Below are 16,352 nucleotides of genomic sequence, written 5' to 3'. Positions count from 1 at the left end.
GTCTTGGCTGGATAAGATGTCCTCTTCATCATAGAATCGAAAACCAGCCAATGACTGAGGTTTTTGAACCAGAAGTTTTCATGTTATTCTCCCTGCCAAAAATCCTTCAGTTATTCTCCAATGTCTATAAGACAAAAATTCAAATTCATCTGCCTGGAATTCAAGGCTTACCATAACCTGTCCGAAACATAATTTTCTGGTCTTTCTTCCCTTTCTTCTTTTACACAGACCCTCTGTTTCTCCCCATATCCTATATTATACTTTCCACCTTCAAAGCCCTGCATGTGATACGTCTCCGGAAAACAAAAAACAAACACACACAAAACAAAACCAAAACCTCCCTTTTCTTCATCATCACTTTAAAATACTGCTAGCCATTCTTTCAGGTCTCAGGGCTGAACCAGCCCATTACAGCCAAGAGTAATCATTTCCCCTTTTCTGCTCTGTACTTCTTAGTTAACATTACGTACTTAACATTTGCATAGTTCTTTATGGATATAAAACTGCCTTATATTTTGATTACTCTTTTCAGATATTGTTTTATCAGTAGTTAATTTGGCATCTCATAAAGGTCAATATCATGTCTTCATATATTTCCATGTTACCATGACTCCCAGCCTCACCTATTGTAATAAACATAATAAATATTTGCTGACAATATTGATAACCATATTTGGGTCAAAAAAATCAAAACCAATATCAAATCTTCATGTATAATCTGAGACGAATTCTGTCCATCTAGACCTCTTCAACCAGACATATATTTTCTATAGAAGTAACGACACATCTCTTGACATGACCAGGAAAGGAAAGTTGACTGTGTCAGATTAATAAGCCAGAACTAACACCAAGACATGACTGCTAGTGAGACAAGCATGGGATGGCAATAGGGGAGGGGGACCAGGCATCAATAGGCACTAATAACCATGCCCACCACACACATTTGACCACAGGAATGTGGTTTTTAGAGAGTGTACCAGTGGTCAACAGGTCGGCAAGAAATTAGCATCATGGAAGTCCAACAAAAGATAATAGAGTCTTGTAAAAGATGCACAGAAAAAGAATGGCACATAGAAGTAGTACAGAACCATGGTTAAGAGACCAACATTTGATGACAAGTATATCTGGTTGAATCCTGACTCTGCTGACAAATTTTTGGAAATTAGCCTCCTCAGTTTAAGGAACCTCATTTCCTCATTTCCTCAAATGAAATGAGGAAAGTGAGGTTCTTGGTTTCAAGAATTAAATGAGATGTAAAAGCACTTAATATATGTATGGTAAGCACTCTATAAATATTGGTTGTTGTTACAAATAGTAATAGTAATACTCATTGTTTTTTGTTGTTATCAACTGAGAATCTAGAGACAGGCAATATTTGACATTCCATACTAGAGGCAGGCAGGGAACTTAAAAAAAAAACTACTGTCCATTGCTGGGCAATCTTGCAGGAGCAAGCATGGCTAGAACCCCAGTATAATCAAAATCTGGAGTTACAGTCAAGGCAGAAACACATTAGCTAGATTTGGTCTGCAAAAGGTAGAGACTTGGTGTCAGGGATAACTCTCAGCTATTAGAACTAGGCAATTAGGCACATAGGCAGACTTGTTACAAGGTAGAGAGACCAAAGTATAACTTCTTCAATGCTCATCAACCACTGAAATACATGAACTCAGAACACTGTAAGGGCTGAGCCTCCTGATGAAAACCAAATGACTAGGGGTAGTGGAGTGGGAAAGGATAACCAGAGCAAAGTGCAAACAAAAGCAGACATAAGTGATTAAGCATTGTATTAGTCAAGGTTCTCCAGAGAAACAGAACCAATAGGAGGTATAAATATATGGAATTGGCTCATGCAATTTTGGAGCCTGAAATCTGTAGTTTGGCAGCTGGAGATTCAGGAGAGCCAGAGGTTTGGTTCCAGTCTGAAGCCAAAGGCCTGAGAACCTGGGGAGGTGTTGGTGTAAATTCCAATTCAAGTTCGAGTCCAAAGGCAGGAGAAAACTCATGTCCCAAGTCAACAACAATCAGAAAGCAAATTCTCCCTTACTCAGACTTTTTGTTCTCTTCTGGCCTTCAGTGGATTAGATAAGCCACACCCACATCAGGGAGGACAATCTGCTTTACTCAGTGTACAGATCCATGTTAATCTCACCCAGACACACTCTCACAGACATCATGTTGAATCAAACATCTGGGCACTCTGTGGCTCAGTTAAGTTGACATGTAAGATCAACCATCACAAGCACCTGCTATTTACCAGGTATTGTATGAGGCACTGTAATGGCGGGCCTCATAGCTTACAGTCCAGAGCAGTGTTGCCACTAAATTCCCAGTGTTGATGGAGATATTCTGGGCCAGTCAACATAGTAGCCACTAGCCACGTGTGGCTACTGAACACCTGAAATGTGCCTTATGTACCAGAGAACTGGATTTTAAATTTAAATTTTAATTCTTTTAAATACAAATAGCCACATATGGCTGGTGGCTACCATACTGGGCAGTACAAGCCTAGGAAAAGAAGGTAATAGGTAAACAACCAGTAATTACAAAACATGAGACTTATGCAGGAAAAAGAAGGTTCTAGTTGAGGGGTGATAAGGCAGAACTTATTTACACAGAGTGGTCAGAGAAGGCCTCACTGAAGAGGTCACCAATGTTTAAGCTAAAGCCAAAAGGTCCAAATCTTGAAAAGAAGCAGCCCCGTAAAAAATGGAAGGAATAGATTCCAGGTAGGAGGCACCTAATATGCAAATACCCCAAGGCAGGAAAATTCATATTTGCTTTGAGCAACCGAATAAGCCACACTTGACTAGAAGGTGACAGAAGGAGTTTGCATTCTATTTGAGGTAATTTATATTTACATAGTTTTTAAAGATCACTGTGGCTGATTGCTGTGTGGGAAATATGTGAGCCTGCAAAAAGATTCTTCATGTGGGGGTGGGGGGTGTTTGCTTGAGTGGATTTGATAGTTTGGTTCTCCCCCTGATCGAAATATAATCTCTTCAATATTAGTGTATATTTGCATTCAAAAGGAATATGCACTTTAATCAATATTAATCAATCTAATCAATGTAAATTAACAAGATGCCTATACATATATTCTTTAGCTTTTTTCAGTACGGGAGAAAGGAGACAACCTCCTAAGTATGTTGGTAATAGGGAAGGATTCTGTAGTTAGAACTATCTAACAGACACACTTCCAAGAAGTATCTATACCAGTTACATAAAATAGCTGCATACATACACCGTAAGATTATCCTTAGACTCTTGAGAGAGGTCAATTTCCGAGTGTAGGAGAAAGAAAAGGAGGAACTTAAACAACTTGAAAAGACAATCATGAAACTGACTAATGTCAAGCAAGGAGGATCCATGGAGAAAATTAAGGCAACTGGGGTTAATTAATTAACCTAGGGAAGAGAGATTAATAAATTTTTGTGAGGATATGTAGAACTGCTATTCAGAAGATAAGGTCTAGTTAGGTTGCATTAACCCTGGAGAAAGAACTGAAACCAGCAGACTAAAGCTGCAGAAGATGCTATTAATGGCTGTGAAACTAAGGAATCAATGAGGAAAGCAGAGCAATGTCCTTCTGTGGAGGTCTTTAAAAGAGAATAGATTCTCATCAGTCTCATTTGAAAGGTTTAAGTGTGATCCTGCCCAAAGGCAAGGTGATGAACGAATGACTTTTCAAGGTCCCAGCCAGGGAGCCCTATGAAAACACACAGCTGATTGTGTGCTGTGATTTTTTGTTTACCCATATCTTACTGTTTTACACCACCAAGTGGCCACACCGAGTAGAAATGTTACAGATTGTGAATATGAACATAGGTCTTGAGAATTGCCAATAGTATACTCTCATAACCTTAGAACTGCATAGTCTGTTTAGAAATATTCAATCTGTAAAATCACCTGGCGTGAAAATGCTTAAACATTGTGATCCTGTACGGTATTAATTTGGAAAGCAGAACCGGTACCTATCTAGTTATTAATAATAACATGTTCAAATTCTTATATTGCATATATGTTGTTCTGTAGAAATGGGATTTGATTCACAATAAGCTGAGTTATGACACAAAAATCTTTTATTTTAGATACATACATATTTAAAAGCCAGATTTTGACCCTTTTACATTTAACAGATGTATTAATTAAATGTGACTTCAGAAACACTTTCTAAAATGAACTCAAATATCATATCAAAAGAAGAGTACAGTAGGCTTGCAGGGAAACCATAGTTATTGACACATGACTGAAGGCATCATGTTAAAAAATAATTTTAGATACAACATAATAGGCTAATGTGCTTCCTGGTACCTTTCCTCTTTAATTTACATTAAAAAAAATACATCAGCATCCATTAGCATTTATTAAACTCTCCTGTGAACTAAATGTTGGATTCTACAATGGCCAAGCCCACTCTGTCACTCCATTCCCATGCCACTTCCAGAACAAAAACATTGTTAAATATGAGCAGTGAGGTAATCCAGGGCCAGACTCCTTCCGGCAGAACCCTAGTAAGTTACATAACTCTATAGCCCTCAGGTTTTTGTAACAAGAATTTAAATTTTTTGACTTTAAAAAATTAGATAACGTGTAGTCATTAATTCAACAAATATTTCTTGTGTGACCACCACACCAAGACTGTTCTAGGCACTGGGGATAGAGCAGTGAATAAAACAGACAAAACTCCTGGCCCTCAGGAAGCTTGCATTCCAGGAAAGACCCAGAGAGTAAATATTTTAGGCTTTGGTATGGATAGTATTGGAATGTGGTCAGGGTAGTCCTCACTGAGAAAATAACATCTGATAAAGACCTAAAGTAGATGAACAAGGAGGTCAGGGGGTATCTAGAGAAAGAACATCCCGGGACAGGGACTGTCAAAAGCAAAATCCCAGAGGCAATAGTGTACCTGTTCTTTATGAGCCACAGCAGAGTAGACAGCTTGTCTGGAGCAGAGTAAATCAGAAATGAGATCAGAGACCAGATGACAGGGGGTTCAAACGCCATTTTAAAAACTGGTGTTTACTCTGAGTGAGATAAGGAACCTTTGCAGTTTTAAGCACAGTAGTGACCTGCTCAGGAGCACTAATTTTAATTTTTTTGCCTGAGAAACTGGATGGGTGGAGAAGACTATTGGAGATTAGAGGAGGGAAAGTAAGGAGGGTTAGAGTCTCGGGTATAGAAATATTAAGTTCGGAATAGCTATTGGGTATCCAAGTCAAGATGTGAAGAAGACAATTTCTACAAGTCTCAGGATCCAAAAAGAGGTTTAAGTTCAGGATATAAATGTAAGGGTTGTCAACCTATAGACTGTATTTAAAACCACGAAACTGGTGAGATCACCAAGGGATTGCATATAGAAAGAAAGAGAAGGGGTCCAAGCATTGTGCCCACGTGGCAGGAATCCAGGGAGAGGAGAAGATACCAGAAAAGGAGACTGAAAAGAGCAACCAGTAAGACTGAGGGAAACTGGAAAGAGCAGAGTTGTGGGACCCACGTGGGAAAGTATATACCGGAAGAGGGAACAAGCAGTTGCATCACGTGCACCTGAGAGTGCATGCAAAATGAAGACTGAGAATTGAACCATTGTTTGTTTTAGCAGCATGGACACCATTGGTAGCATTGACAAGAGCAGTTTCAGTGAAGTAGTAGGAATGGGAGCTTTGCTGGAGTGAGTTTAGGAGAGAGAAGGAAGAGAGAAATTAGAGATAGGGACCACACACAGCTTTTTCAAGGAATTTCTGTGGGTTTGTTGTGGTTGCTTGCTGTTTGTGTAGAAGGAAAGAAAAATGATAACTGGAAGGGAAGCAGATCAAGAGAGGCTTTGGAGATGCTTTGTTTCAAGATGGCAGAAACAACAGCATTTCTGTGTGCTGGTAGAAAAGCTCCAGGAGAAAAGGAAAAAAATGAAAAAGGGAAAAGAAAATAAACAAGAAGGAGACAGAGAATGAATTACTGGAGCAGTTCCGGGTGGGATGAGATCTGATGCAGAAGTGTGGGGGGTGGGTGGATCAGGTTCATACTCTGCTACGTAAAATGCTTAACCTGGTGCTTAGCACTAGTAAAGGCTCAAAAGGGACAGATATGAAGCCACCCTCTGTGACTTAAAAGGGGTTGGCTAAAATGATCCTCCAGCTCCAGTGCAGCTACAATATTCAGTAGATTAGTGAAAGTAAGTTGAATACAATAAGGGCAATGAAACTAAGACATTTAGAAGCAACATTGAATCACACTGACTAGCCTCCAGGAGATTGGTCTAAAGGTAAACAGAGATACCTAAAGGAAAGTAGGAAGAATGATGGTTGCTGTTTACATCCGATTCATCAGGTGAGTCTGCCAGAACCAGGATCCCACAAGGTCCTGGGCCCCTTGTAGATGCTCTGAGTTGATTAATTAATTATCTTTGCTCTTTATAAATTCAGTAAGATGAAAAACCCCTGTCTCTTGCCTCACAAATACTGCATGGTATAATGTTATTTCCATGCTCTTTTCATGTTCTTCCACCGAATTTTATACTGATTTATAAAGGCTAAGCTGTAGGGCAGAGCTATGATAGGGAACCAGACAAAGGAAGGTGGGAAGTGAAAACATAACTGCCACTTCCACTGGGAAGAAAATGGGGTTGAAGCAACTACAATATAAATTGTGTCCTAACATTAAGAGAAACAAGTTATACTTATGAAAAATATATTAGCAAAAATGTAGTTTTCTGAAACCATTCTTTGTTACTTAATACCAGTGTCTTTTTACTATTATAGTAATTGTGCTTCGCTGAGGTCAGGTAATAAGTTTCAATGAATCTTAATTCTTCACTTGTTTCTTTTTTTTTAAGATTTTATTTATTTATTCATGAAAAACAGAAAGAGAGAGAGGCAGAGGGAGAAGCAGGCTCCCAAGGAGCAGGGAGCCCGATGCGGGACTCGATCCCAGGACCCTGGGATCATGACCTGAGCCGAAGGCAGACGCTTAACCATCTGAGCCACCCAGGCACTGTTTCAATACAAATTTAGAGATAAGTTCCTTTGGAAAAAGACTTGAGCCCCCAGGCGTAATAAAATCACATTTAGGAATGTAGCAATTTGACAACACATCATTAAAGAAAGAGCAACTTTTGGAAAGCATTAATAAAAACACTAAAACTTTTAATTTTACAATGGGAAACTCAAAACCAAATCACCAAAAGCATTAAAAAATGCAGGAAAGCTCTAGAAACCCACAGTCATGATCTCTCTTTTTCCCTCCCAATTGTTCCAATCTAAGAATGACGATCATTAACATGATAGAAACCATCAATTTAGCTTTTACTTAACTCAAGCCTCTGTGCCTACCATCCAGGATTATCGTTTACATTTTTTGCATATTTCAAAATTGTAAAGTTTCTTTCTTGAACTCTGCACAGTAATCTTAGTACAATGTATACGTTGTCCCTAAAGAGAAAACGGTAGACTGAAATCTTTAAGGGACCTGTGGCCCGAACATATAGAAGCTGGTGCCTAACTGCTGACTGACAATTATATCAATGCTTGCCACCTGTTGCTCAACCTCCTAATTTATCTTAGAGTTAGACGAACTATACCAAATCCAGCATACCATTTTTGGAAATAAAGTCTTATGGAACACAACCCCACTCATTTGTTTACTTATTGTCCATAGGTCCGTCCACAAGGCAAAGTTACCACATGGCCCACAAAGCCTAAAATATTTACTACCTGACCCTTTACAGGAAAATTTTACCCACCCCTGGTTTAACTAATGGCTGGTCTCCTCATTAAACAATGTTTGTTGAGCCATATCTACATTTCCAAATGGTAACGGAAGGAGGAATCAGAGTGCAGAATCAAGTCGTCACCTAAGAGTACCCAACTTCTATAAATACGTGTGTGCTGTCTTTGAGAGTGAGATTTTTTAATTTTTCATTGATTTCCTAGATTCAGAATTTATTAAATGGCTTTCTATTAGGTGACAGGTACCTAAGTAGACTTCCTTTTTAGGAAGTCATGAGAGGAAAATTTTTCCAAGTGTTTCTATCAAATGCAAATTTTGAAATTCACTTTTGCCCCCTCTCATCTATAATTTTTATAACTTTTTTCTACTTTTTACATATCCACACAACATCAAAACTTCCTAGCTCACTTTATTTTACCAGTAAACTAGGGCTTTGAAAAATATAAAAGGGTTCTTAAAAGATTAGTTATTCCTAAATTATTGTCATTTATTTTGAAATGTCAGTGGATAGCTCCTTTCCAATACCACACGTGTAAAAAAATAAATTGAGCTGAATAACCCTCCAAATGATGGTATTTTTTTCCATTGTTATTTTTTTAAAGTCCTAATTTTTGTCCGTCCTGACAAGAACTAAACATTTTAATTCTTCCAACAGAGTACCATAGTAAGTTTATAGCTACTGTGCCTTAGACAACCTATATTTAGGGAAGGAAATTTTCTAATTCAATTTACAGTGGTGTCAAGAAACAACACATATCTGCAGGCAAAGATAAGAAAAACATTCAGGGGTACACCGTGATAGCTCTACTTAAATAAATAAACTTTGGGTACTAGTGATTAGGTACACAGGATTATTATATGTTTAATTGGCTAACGTGACAATTTGGAATTACTTCTAGTCACATTTAATTGGATTTAGAATCTCTGGAGAAAAGAAATAGAGAGGCCTACCAGAAACAGTCATAAAAGTAAACTGTTTTTCCAAAGGGTGCTAAGCAATGAATTAATATTAATTGCACAATAGTTTTTAATATCCTCTTAGCTTAATAAGACTAATTCAGTGGTGGTACACACTAGATACCAAAACCAATTCAACTAAACACAGAAGTTGGGGGAGGGGAGTGTTTGTTGAATTAGAAATTTTTTATTTTTACTTTTAAGGAGGCCAATTTAATCAGAGGTGAATAATCTTCAATTCAGGTAAAGTCTGAGATATCCTTAAATAACAGTACAATAGTTAGCTATATATGCTATGCTAGGTTTGAAGGCATTTTGGAGTCCATAAAATATATGTTGCTCTATAAATGCTCTGAAGCTTAATAAGACTCTTTCATAGTCTTTAAGTATTCTTACACTGTACAAGCAGAAAAAAAAATCTAGAAGACAAATGGCTGATTGCTTCTTTTAGGGTTTTAGTTTAGATTAAAAGAAAAATAACAGAAGACAAAAAACAACCCTTCTTTCTACAGTCTAAAATGTGCCTGGGCTTTGCTTAATATTAATCTATTCAAATTTATATATGACAAAATCTTCTTCCTCAGTATTTATATGTACTACCTGTTATGGTTTTCCTTCTGCCCTATAAGTTTGTGGGTTTTTTTTTAATTGTCCTTGTTCTTAGGAGTGCCATGATTGCTGACTACACGTTCTGGCTCTGTGGAGGAAGTGAACAGTATATAAGCAAGCTCATCAAACTGTATTGGCAGGTAAAAATTGATGTCCCAACTAGGGAGGAGGAGCCCGTCTCATTTTTAGAACCAAAATGAAGGATTGGTGCTTAAAAGACTGCTGAAAAAGGTAGCTCTGGCCATATCAATGAGAAGGACACTACTCAGTAGTAATGTATTTATAATGAAGTAGATTTTCTGTGACTAATTTTAAGGGCAAAATTCAAGGCTGTTAACCCTTGGCCCATACTTCAGTTTTACAACCCAATATAAATTTTAGACATCCCAGGAACTATTTTCCCAAGCATGCTGCTATAATGACATGATCCTTTAAAATATGAACATTGTATATTCATAGATTCTTCTTGATCTATGACCTGTAAAACATACCCTAGAAGTAATACCAATTACATAATAAAGGAAAAATGCAAAGGTCAGTTGTATTTGTTGGGTAATATTTAGTGTTTGGGACACCTAACTAATAACAAACTGCAGATCTTTTTTCTCATTTATTATTCAAAATGGCAGCAAGAAGTCATATCAAAGGTCAATTAGATCTCAAGAAAAGAGTCATAATTTCTTAGAATTATAAAGAGAATTAGAATTTACTGGTTCAATCTCCTTCACAATACACAAATCTTTTCATTTCCTATCTGTTCTCAGCAAATTGTCAATAACTTTCTGCTGAAATAGATCCAAATGAAGAGCTCATTTAACTCCAAGAAACAACATCCAGTTTGCTAATTATTAAACTGTTTTCCTCATGTAAAGTAGATTTCTACTCCCTTAGAACTTCAATCCAGTGGTTCCCAGGAGGACAACATGGACCGAAAGGAAACCCATTTCCAAATGAAATTTTCTTCAAATATTTGAAAATCAACTACAAAAGCCAAATCCCTTCTCCATATCTTCTCCTCTCAAGACTGTGTGGGGCCTTTTATTCCTCGTACTTCAAGATGATTTAATTTAATTTAATATGAACCTTTCAAACCAACTAGAATAAGATCTGCTAAAACACAAATATGAAAGTGAGAAATAATCATCAATAGTGTTTTAATGCTTCCTGATTTTTCCCATATTTTTACTACTGTGTCTTGGCTCCCAGTTTTCTGTCTTTATATCATGTGTTATCTTTATTAGGCAGTAAACATTAGGTTTATCATATAAAATGCTCAATAATTTATATGGTTCCATCTAAATATTTGGAGCTCAATTTACCTACTATAAAGAATAAAGGTTTACATTAGTCCTACTATACTTGAGACCTGTGACTATTTGGGAAAAAAAATGAACAAAATTTTAATCTCAAAAAAATTTATTAATTTGTTGATAAGTTTAAAACTTTCCTAAGGGAATCTGGAACATGCAAAACAGTTAGCAGTTACTTATAGTCATGTAATTAAATAATTGTAAAGACTTGCTAGATGTCACTGAATTGTGTAAGACTGATGAATCACAGACCTGTACCTCTGAAACAAATAATACAGTATATGTTAAAAAAAGAGAGAGAAGATAGTAGGAAGGGAAAAATGAAGGGGGGAAATCGGAGGGGGAGACGAACCAGGAGAGACTATGGACTCTGAGAAGCAAACTGAGGGTTCTAGAGGGGAGAGGGGTGGGGGGATGGGTTAGCCTGGTGATGGGTACTGAGGAGGGCACGTATTGAATGGAACACTGGGTGTTATACGCAAACAATGAATCATGGAACACTACATCAAAAACTAATGATGTAATGTATGGTGATTAACATAACATAATAAAATAAAATAAAATAAATAAATAAATAATAAAATTAAATTAAAAAAAGAATTGCTAGATGTAAAAATATAAGCAAATAATATGAGCTATAGATACAATAAAGGAAGAAGACTTTTTATTAAAGGATTTCAAAAGCTTTTGGAGAGAAGTGGGAAAGGAGTTGAATCTCAAGGATTAGCTATAACATTCAGCAAGCCTGGCGTATAATAGGTCCCAAAGGAATGTTTGATTTAATTTATTCATTCACTAAACAAATAAACACTGAGTACTTACTGTGTTTTCTATATCAGACTAGGAAAAAATAGATCCAGTGTTGGTGCAACTGGTTAAGATTTACTGTAAATAATTTTTTTCTGTTTCCTTTAGCTAATATCCCCATTTTATTTACCTCAAACTAGGAAAATAATCTCCACTTACCAATACATGCATGTTTGCTATACAAAAAGGAGGAAAACAAATACTATTATTTAACTAATCTGTATTAATAAAAGATAAGAAAAACATATTTCTCCTTGTATTTTCTTTTTCTCTTTATTTTTTTAATCCCCATCTCCTATTTAACCCATACCCCCAACCCCTACTCTTCTGGTAACCATCAGTGTGTTCTCTATAGTTGAGTATGGTTCTTGGTTTGCCTCTCTCTTTCTCTCTTTTTTCTTTTCCTTTGCTTGTTTGTTTTGTTTCTTGAATTCCACATGTAAGTGAAATCATATGGTATTTGTCTTTCTCTGAATGACTTATGTCACTTATCATTATACTCTCTAGTTCCATCCATGTCATTGCAAATGACAAGATTTTATTCTTTTTATGGCTGAATAATATTCCATTGTATATATGTACCACCTCTTCTTTATCCATTAATCAGTCAATGGACACTTGGGCTGTTTCCATAACTTGGCTATTATAGATAATGTTGCTATAGTCGTCAGGGTGCGTGTATCCCACTGAGCAGGGAGCCCGATGCAGGGCTCGATACCAGGACCCTGGGACCACGACCTGAGCTGAAGGCAGACGCTAAACGACTGAGCCACCCAGGCGCTCCAGGGTGCATGTATCCTTATGAATCAGTATTTTTGTATTTTTGGGTAGTAAGTATCTGGTGTGATTGCTGGATCATAGAATAGTTTTATTTTTAATTTTTTTGAGGAAACTCCATACTGTTTTCTACAGTGGCTGCACCAGTTTGCCTTCCCATAAACAGTGCAAAAGTGTTCCCCTTTTTCCACATTTTTACCAATACCTTTTGCTTCTCGTGTTGTTGATTTTAGCCATTCTGACAGGTGTGAGGTGATATCTCACTGTAGTTTTGATTTGCATTTTCCTGAGGTTAAGTGATGTTGAGCATCTTTTCATGTGTCTGTTGGCCATCTGTAATGTCTTCTTGGAAAAATGTCTATTCATGTCTTCTGCCCATTTTTAATTGGATTATTCATTTTTGACGTGTTGAGTTATTCTTTTCCTCTTTTAATTTGAAGCAACTTGGCATATTGGAAAAGAGCCCTTGTTTGGAAGTCAGGTCTGATTCAGTCCAAGTTCTAACAAAATAGTTATCTAACCTAAGGCAAATTAGTCTCTAGAGGAACTTCAACTAGAAAATAAGAGATGACTAGTAGAAAATGTTTGAGAAGGTCTATTCTTAAAGTTAATTTTAGCACTGAAATCTAATATTTTAAACACCTCCAAAAATGATGTCACACATATTAAGATAAAAAGAAGTAACATAATTAAAAATTTCATCCAGCAGATAAATCCCATAAACTAAACCCCTCTAACTAGCCTCAATATCAGCATAACACATCATTTCCACCATTTGCCTATTTCCTTATGCGAGCCTGCCTGTCCCTGGTCTTAATTTAAATGTATATATCTTCCTCCTTAAACTTTGTTTTGTCCTAAATCAAAAGGGGCTCTTGAACATTGCCAGAGAGTGCCCATCCATGTCATCTTTAAAGACAGTTATGCTCCACCAACCCAATCTACCATGGCAATTGAATTTAAGAATGTTGAATTTACAAATACCCTCAAACATCACACACTAGAAACTGTATCTGCGTATACATTCATAAACATCCATTAAGGCTTAGACAGAGGCTCTTTTCACTACCTTTGTAAGTGATGAAGTTACTGTATATCTTCCTTTCAACCACATAAAAAAATGCCTATCACTCTGGTCAGTTATTCTTCTTAGAGGTCTTAAACAAGAAATGGAAAATTTGGGGATGCAAAAATTTGAGAGCCAGTCTACACTTACTCTCACAAATTGTTGGCTTACAAATTCTTGGATACAAAAGAACAGACCTTTACTTTGGTGAGCTCAAGAACACTTTTCAATTGTATTAGGAACAGTTTTCATATCATCAACCCAGCAAGAAAAAAAGGCATAAAACTCTGCACTACATGACAGCTTACACTGGAATATATCACTCTGAATAAAAGTGTTTGTACATGTTATTCTATAATAGCATCACCTCTTCTAGAGAGCTAGAGAGCTTTGGAAATAACTTGTCACAACTGTACTTGCATGCATGCTTCTGCAACCTGATACCCAGTCTCCTATTATCAGCCACTCTCCTTTTTTCTCAAACACCTTGAGACTTCATCCCAATTCTGAGCTAATTAACAAAATGGAAAATTCCTAATCAGGCTGAGAATTAGCTATTTTGAAGCAGTGACCACTATGTATTTATACATTGCTCCTAAGACAATAATATTATTTCAAGATTTTTACAGTAAACTGTAGTCCACCTCCTAAGCCACCTGCCCCTTTAGATCCAGGACTAGATTTAATAGTATCAGGGAACAAACACAACTTCCTTTCCTGTTTCCCTTTCCTGGTTTCCCACCCTCACTTTCAGCCATGCTGTCAGCCACATGCATTGTCTGGTGTGTGGCTTTCTCTCCTGCAGTTACACTCCAGCCAACTCCAGTCTGCACTGCTCAGCAAAATGGAGTGAGAAAAGATGGTTAACAGCTAATTTTGCTGCAGAAGTCCCACAAAACAAGTGCAGAGGAGCCCCACTAAACAGGAGCAAGCTGCCTGATCAGCTCATTCTTCACCTTAATTGTTCTTTTTTAAATTTCTTTCTTTCTTTTTTGAGTCACAAAGCCCTCTGAGAATCTGGTTCCATTTACAAGCATCTACCTAGAAACAATACTCATAAACATATACACAAAAAATGTGCTTACTATTTATCTCATTGCATTGGAACCCTTACACATAGAATATGAAGAATTATAGTTTTATCACGCTTATGAAAAGGTTATGAAATTTTTCTGGAATAAGAAATTGAAATATATTTGACATCACATCAATGTCAATGTTTCATTTTAATAGCAATAAGAGGTACAACCCTCTAATAGTCTCTAATAGCAATGGAATCAGAGCTCCTGTAGCTCACAAGATCTCATATGGATAGACAGGCATCAACAATAACCAAAATTCATATTACTTCATTTCCTTTGTCCTCAGGTCAATGAGATTATCTTTGTTAAGTCTTTATCATCAAAGTTATCTAAGTCAGCAATTTGTTTCAATTTTAAAGCCACTAAACAAAAAGTGACCTTCATAAGAAATAAAGCCATTTGCCAAGTGTTGATTTTTGTCCCTAGAAGCTCTCAAGACTTTGTCAGTCTCACCTCCAGTATTAGAAAATTTATATTGTTGTATGACTCCAGCCACCTCATTTAGAGTAGCAGCTTGACAAAAAAAAAAGAAAGAAAGAAAGAAAGAAAGAGGTCATAGTTTTTCAGCAGCATCTCTAATAGTAAATTAAGCATTTTAACCAAAAGAATTGCTTCTTTTATGTGACTAAGATATCAGCCATTATAAAGCTAGTCCTGGAATGAACTTCTCACTATCAATATGTTCGAAGAAGGAGTTTTCTTTTCTCCTAAAAAATTTTCAAGAATTAATCAAACTAAATCACTTCTAAATTTCTTCTCTGAATTGCCGACAAACTTCTCTATTAAGGAAGAGCCTCATGGTGTGTTCTTGTATCTTGACGAAGATCTACTGAAAAGGCACTGATCTGAGCTTTTGGCTCTGAGGAAGTTGAAGACTTTCACAGCAACTGAAAGACCTCTTTTGGGATTGTTGGAGGGGCTGTTGATACCAATACAGGCCCCTGTAGGAAGCCTGACATGTGGAACATCTTTCCTTAGTGAAGCAGCAAAGGCTGAGGCAGTGCCAACTTCACAGATCCTCCATCTGTGCAGAGAATACCAAGACTTCCCATCCAATTCAACTTGTACTTGGCATTGAATGTTCACCATCTTAAAGATATCAATGGCCTAAATGGTTTCCAAAGAGGGCTCACCAACAAGAAATTTTTCTTTGGTGAAATTAGTCTACTCTCAAAGGATAAAATCAGGAACTGGCTGTACTGAGATGCAAAAGATTTTCCCCAGCCACATGCTTGAGGAAGATAGTGCACAGTCTGTGGGCCCTAAAGCCCTTCCATCGTGTTCAGGGTTTCAACAGACCACAGGTTAAGTCCCTTGTGTACTCCTTCTCTTTGCAACAGCCCTTTTTCTTCTTGGTATTGGGCCTAACAGAAGACATTTATTGCTTCCAAAACTCAAAGCAAAAAATAGCACTGAGAATGTTCATGTCATACAGTTCCTCCTTAAACTGCACTATAGTCATTCAAGCTTGAAACATCATCAATCCAGTGTATGCAGACTACTCTTAAATTAGTGGGTACTTCTCTTCTTTACTTTCACATTATATTTGTCATTCATCCTCATTCAGGAAATATTAATTGATCACTTATTAGTGACTGTATGTTAGACACTATGCTATGTGTTAGAAATATAGCAGTGAACAAAATAGACATTGTCTTGTCTTCAAGAAGCACTTATGCTAGCACAAAATATTTATTAACAAGAAAAACAGTTGGTACTTAAATTAGACACCACTTCTTCTTAGTCTGTTTTTCTTGCAAGTACTATCAAAGTGCATTGCAAATGGCGATTCAATACATATTTGTTAAATTCAATTAACGAAACTAAATACTATTTTACATTAAACTCAAACCAATAATGTCAAGAATATTTTGGAATAGTTTTTTATTTGTTATTTAAAAATTCTGTGCTTACACAAATTTGATAAGTATTTCTGTGTGTGTGTGTGTGTGTGTGTGTTTTAAGTTCACAAATGTGTACAACTTTGTGCTTTAGTTGAGTTTGGGATTTATCAGAGTA

General features: G+C 36.7%; 1 protein-coding gene across 1 annotated transcript in view; it reads left to right on the top strand.

Annotated features, from left to right (window-relative positions):
* Positions 1-16,352, top strand: part of SPATA16 (spermatogenesis associated 16) — a 222,759-nt gene that overhangs the window by 131,708 nt on the left and 74,699 nt on the right. Inside the window, exon 5 of the mRNA XM_027585794.1 lies at positions 9,347-9,431. Coding sequence (XP_027441595.1) covers positions 9,347-9,431 — 85 coding nt within the window. The remainder of the gene's footprint in view (positions 1-9,346; positions 9,432-16,352) is intronic.

This window comes from Zalophus californianus, chromosome 1 (genome assembly GCF_009762305.2).
Source record: "Zalophus californianus isolate mZalCal1 chromosome 1, mZalCal1.pri.v2, whole genome shotgun sequence".
Lineage (NCBI taxonomy): Eukaryota > Metazoa > Chordata > Mammalia > Carnivora > Otariidae > Zalophus > Zalophus californianus.
This window is presented reverse-complemented; position numbering and strand designations above follow the sequence as displayed.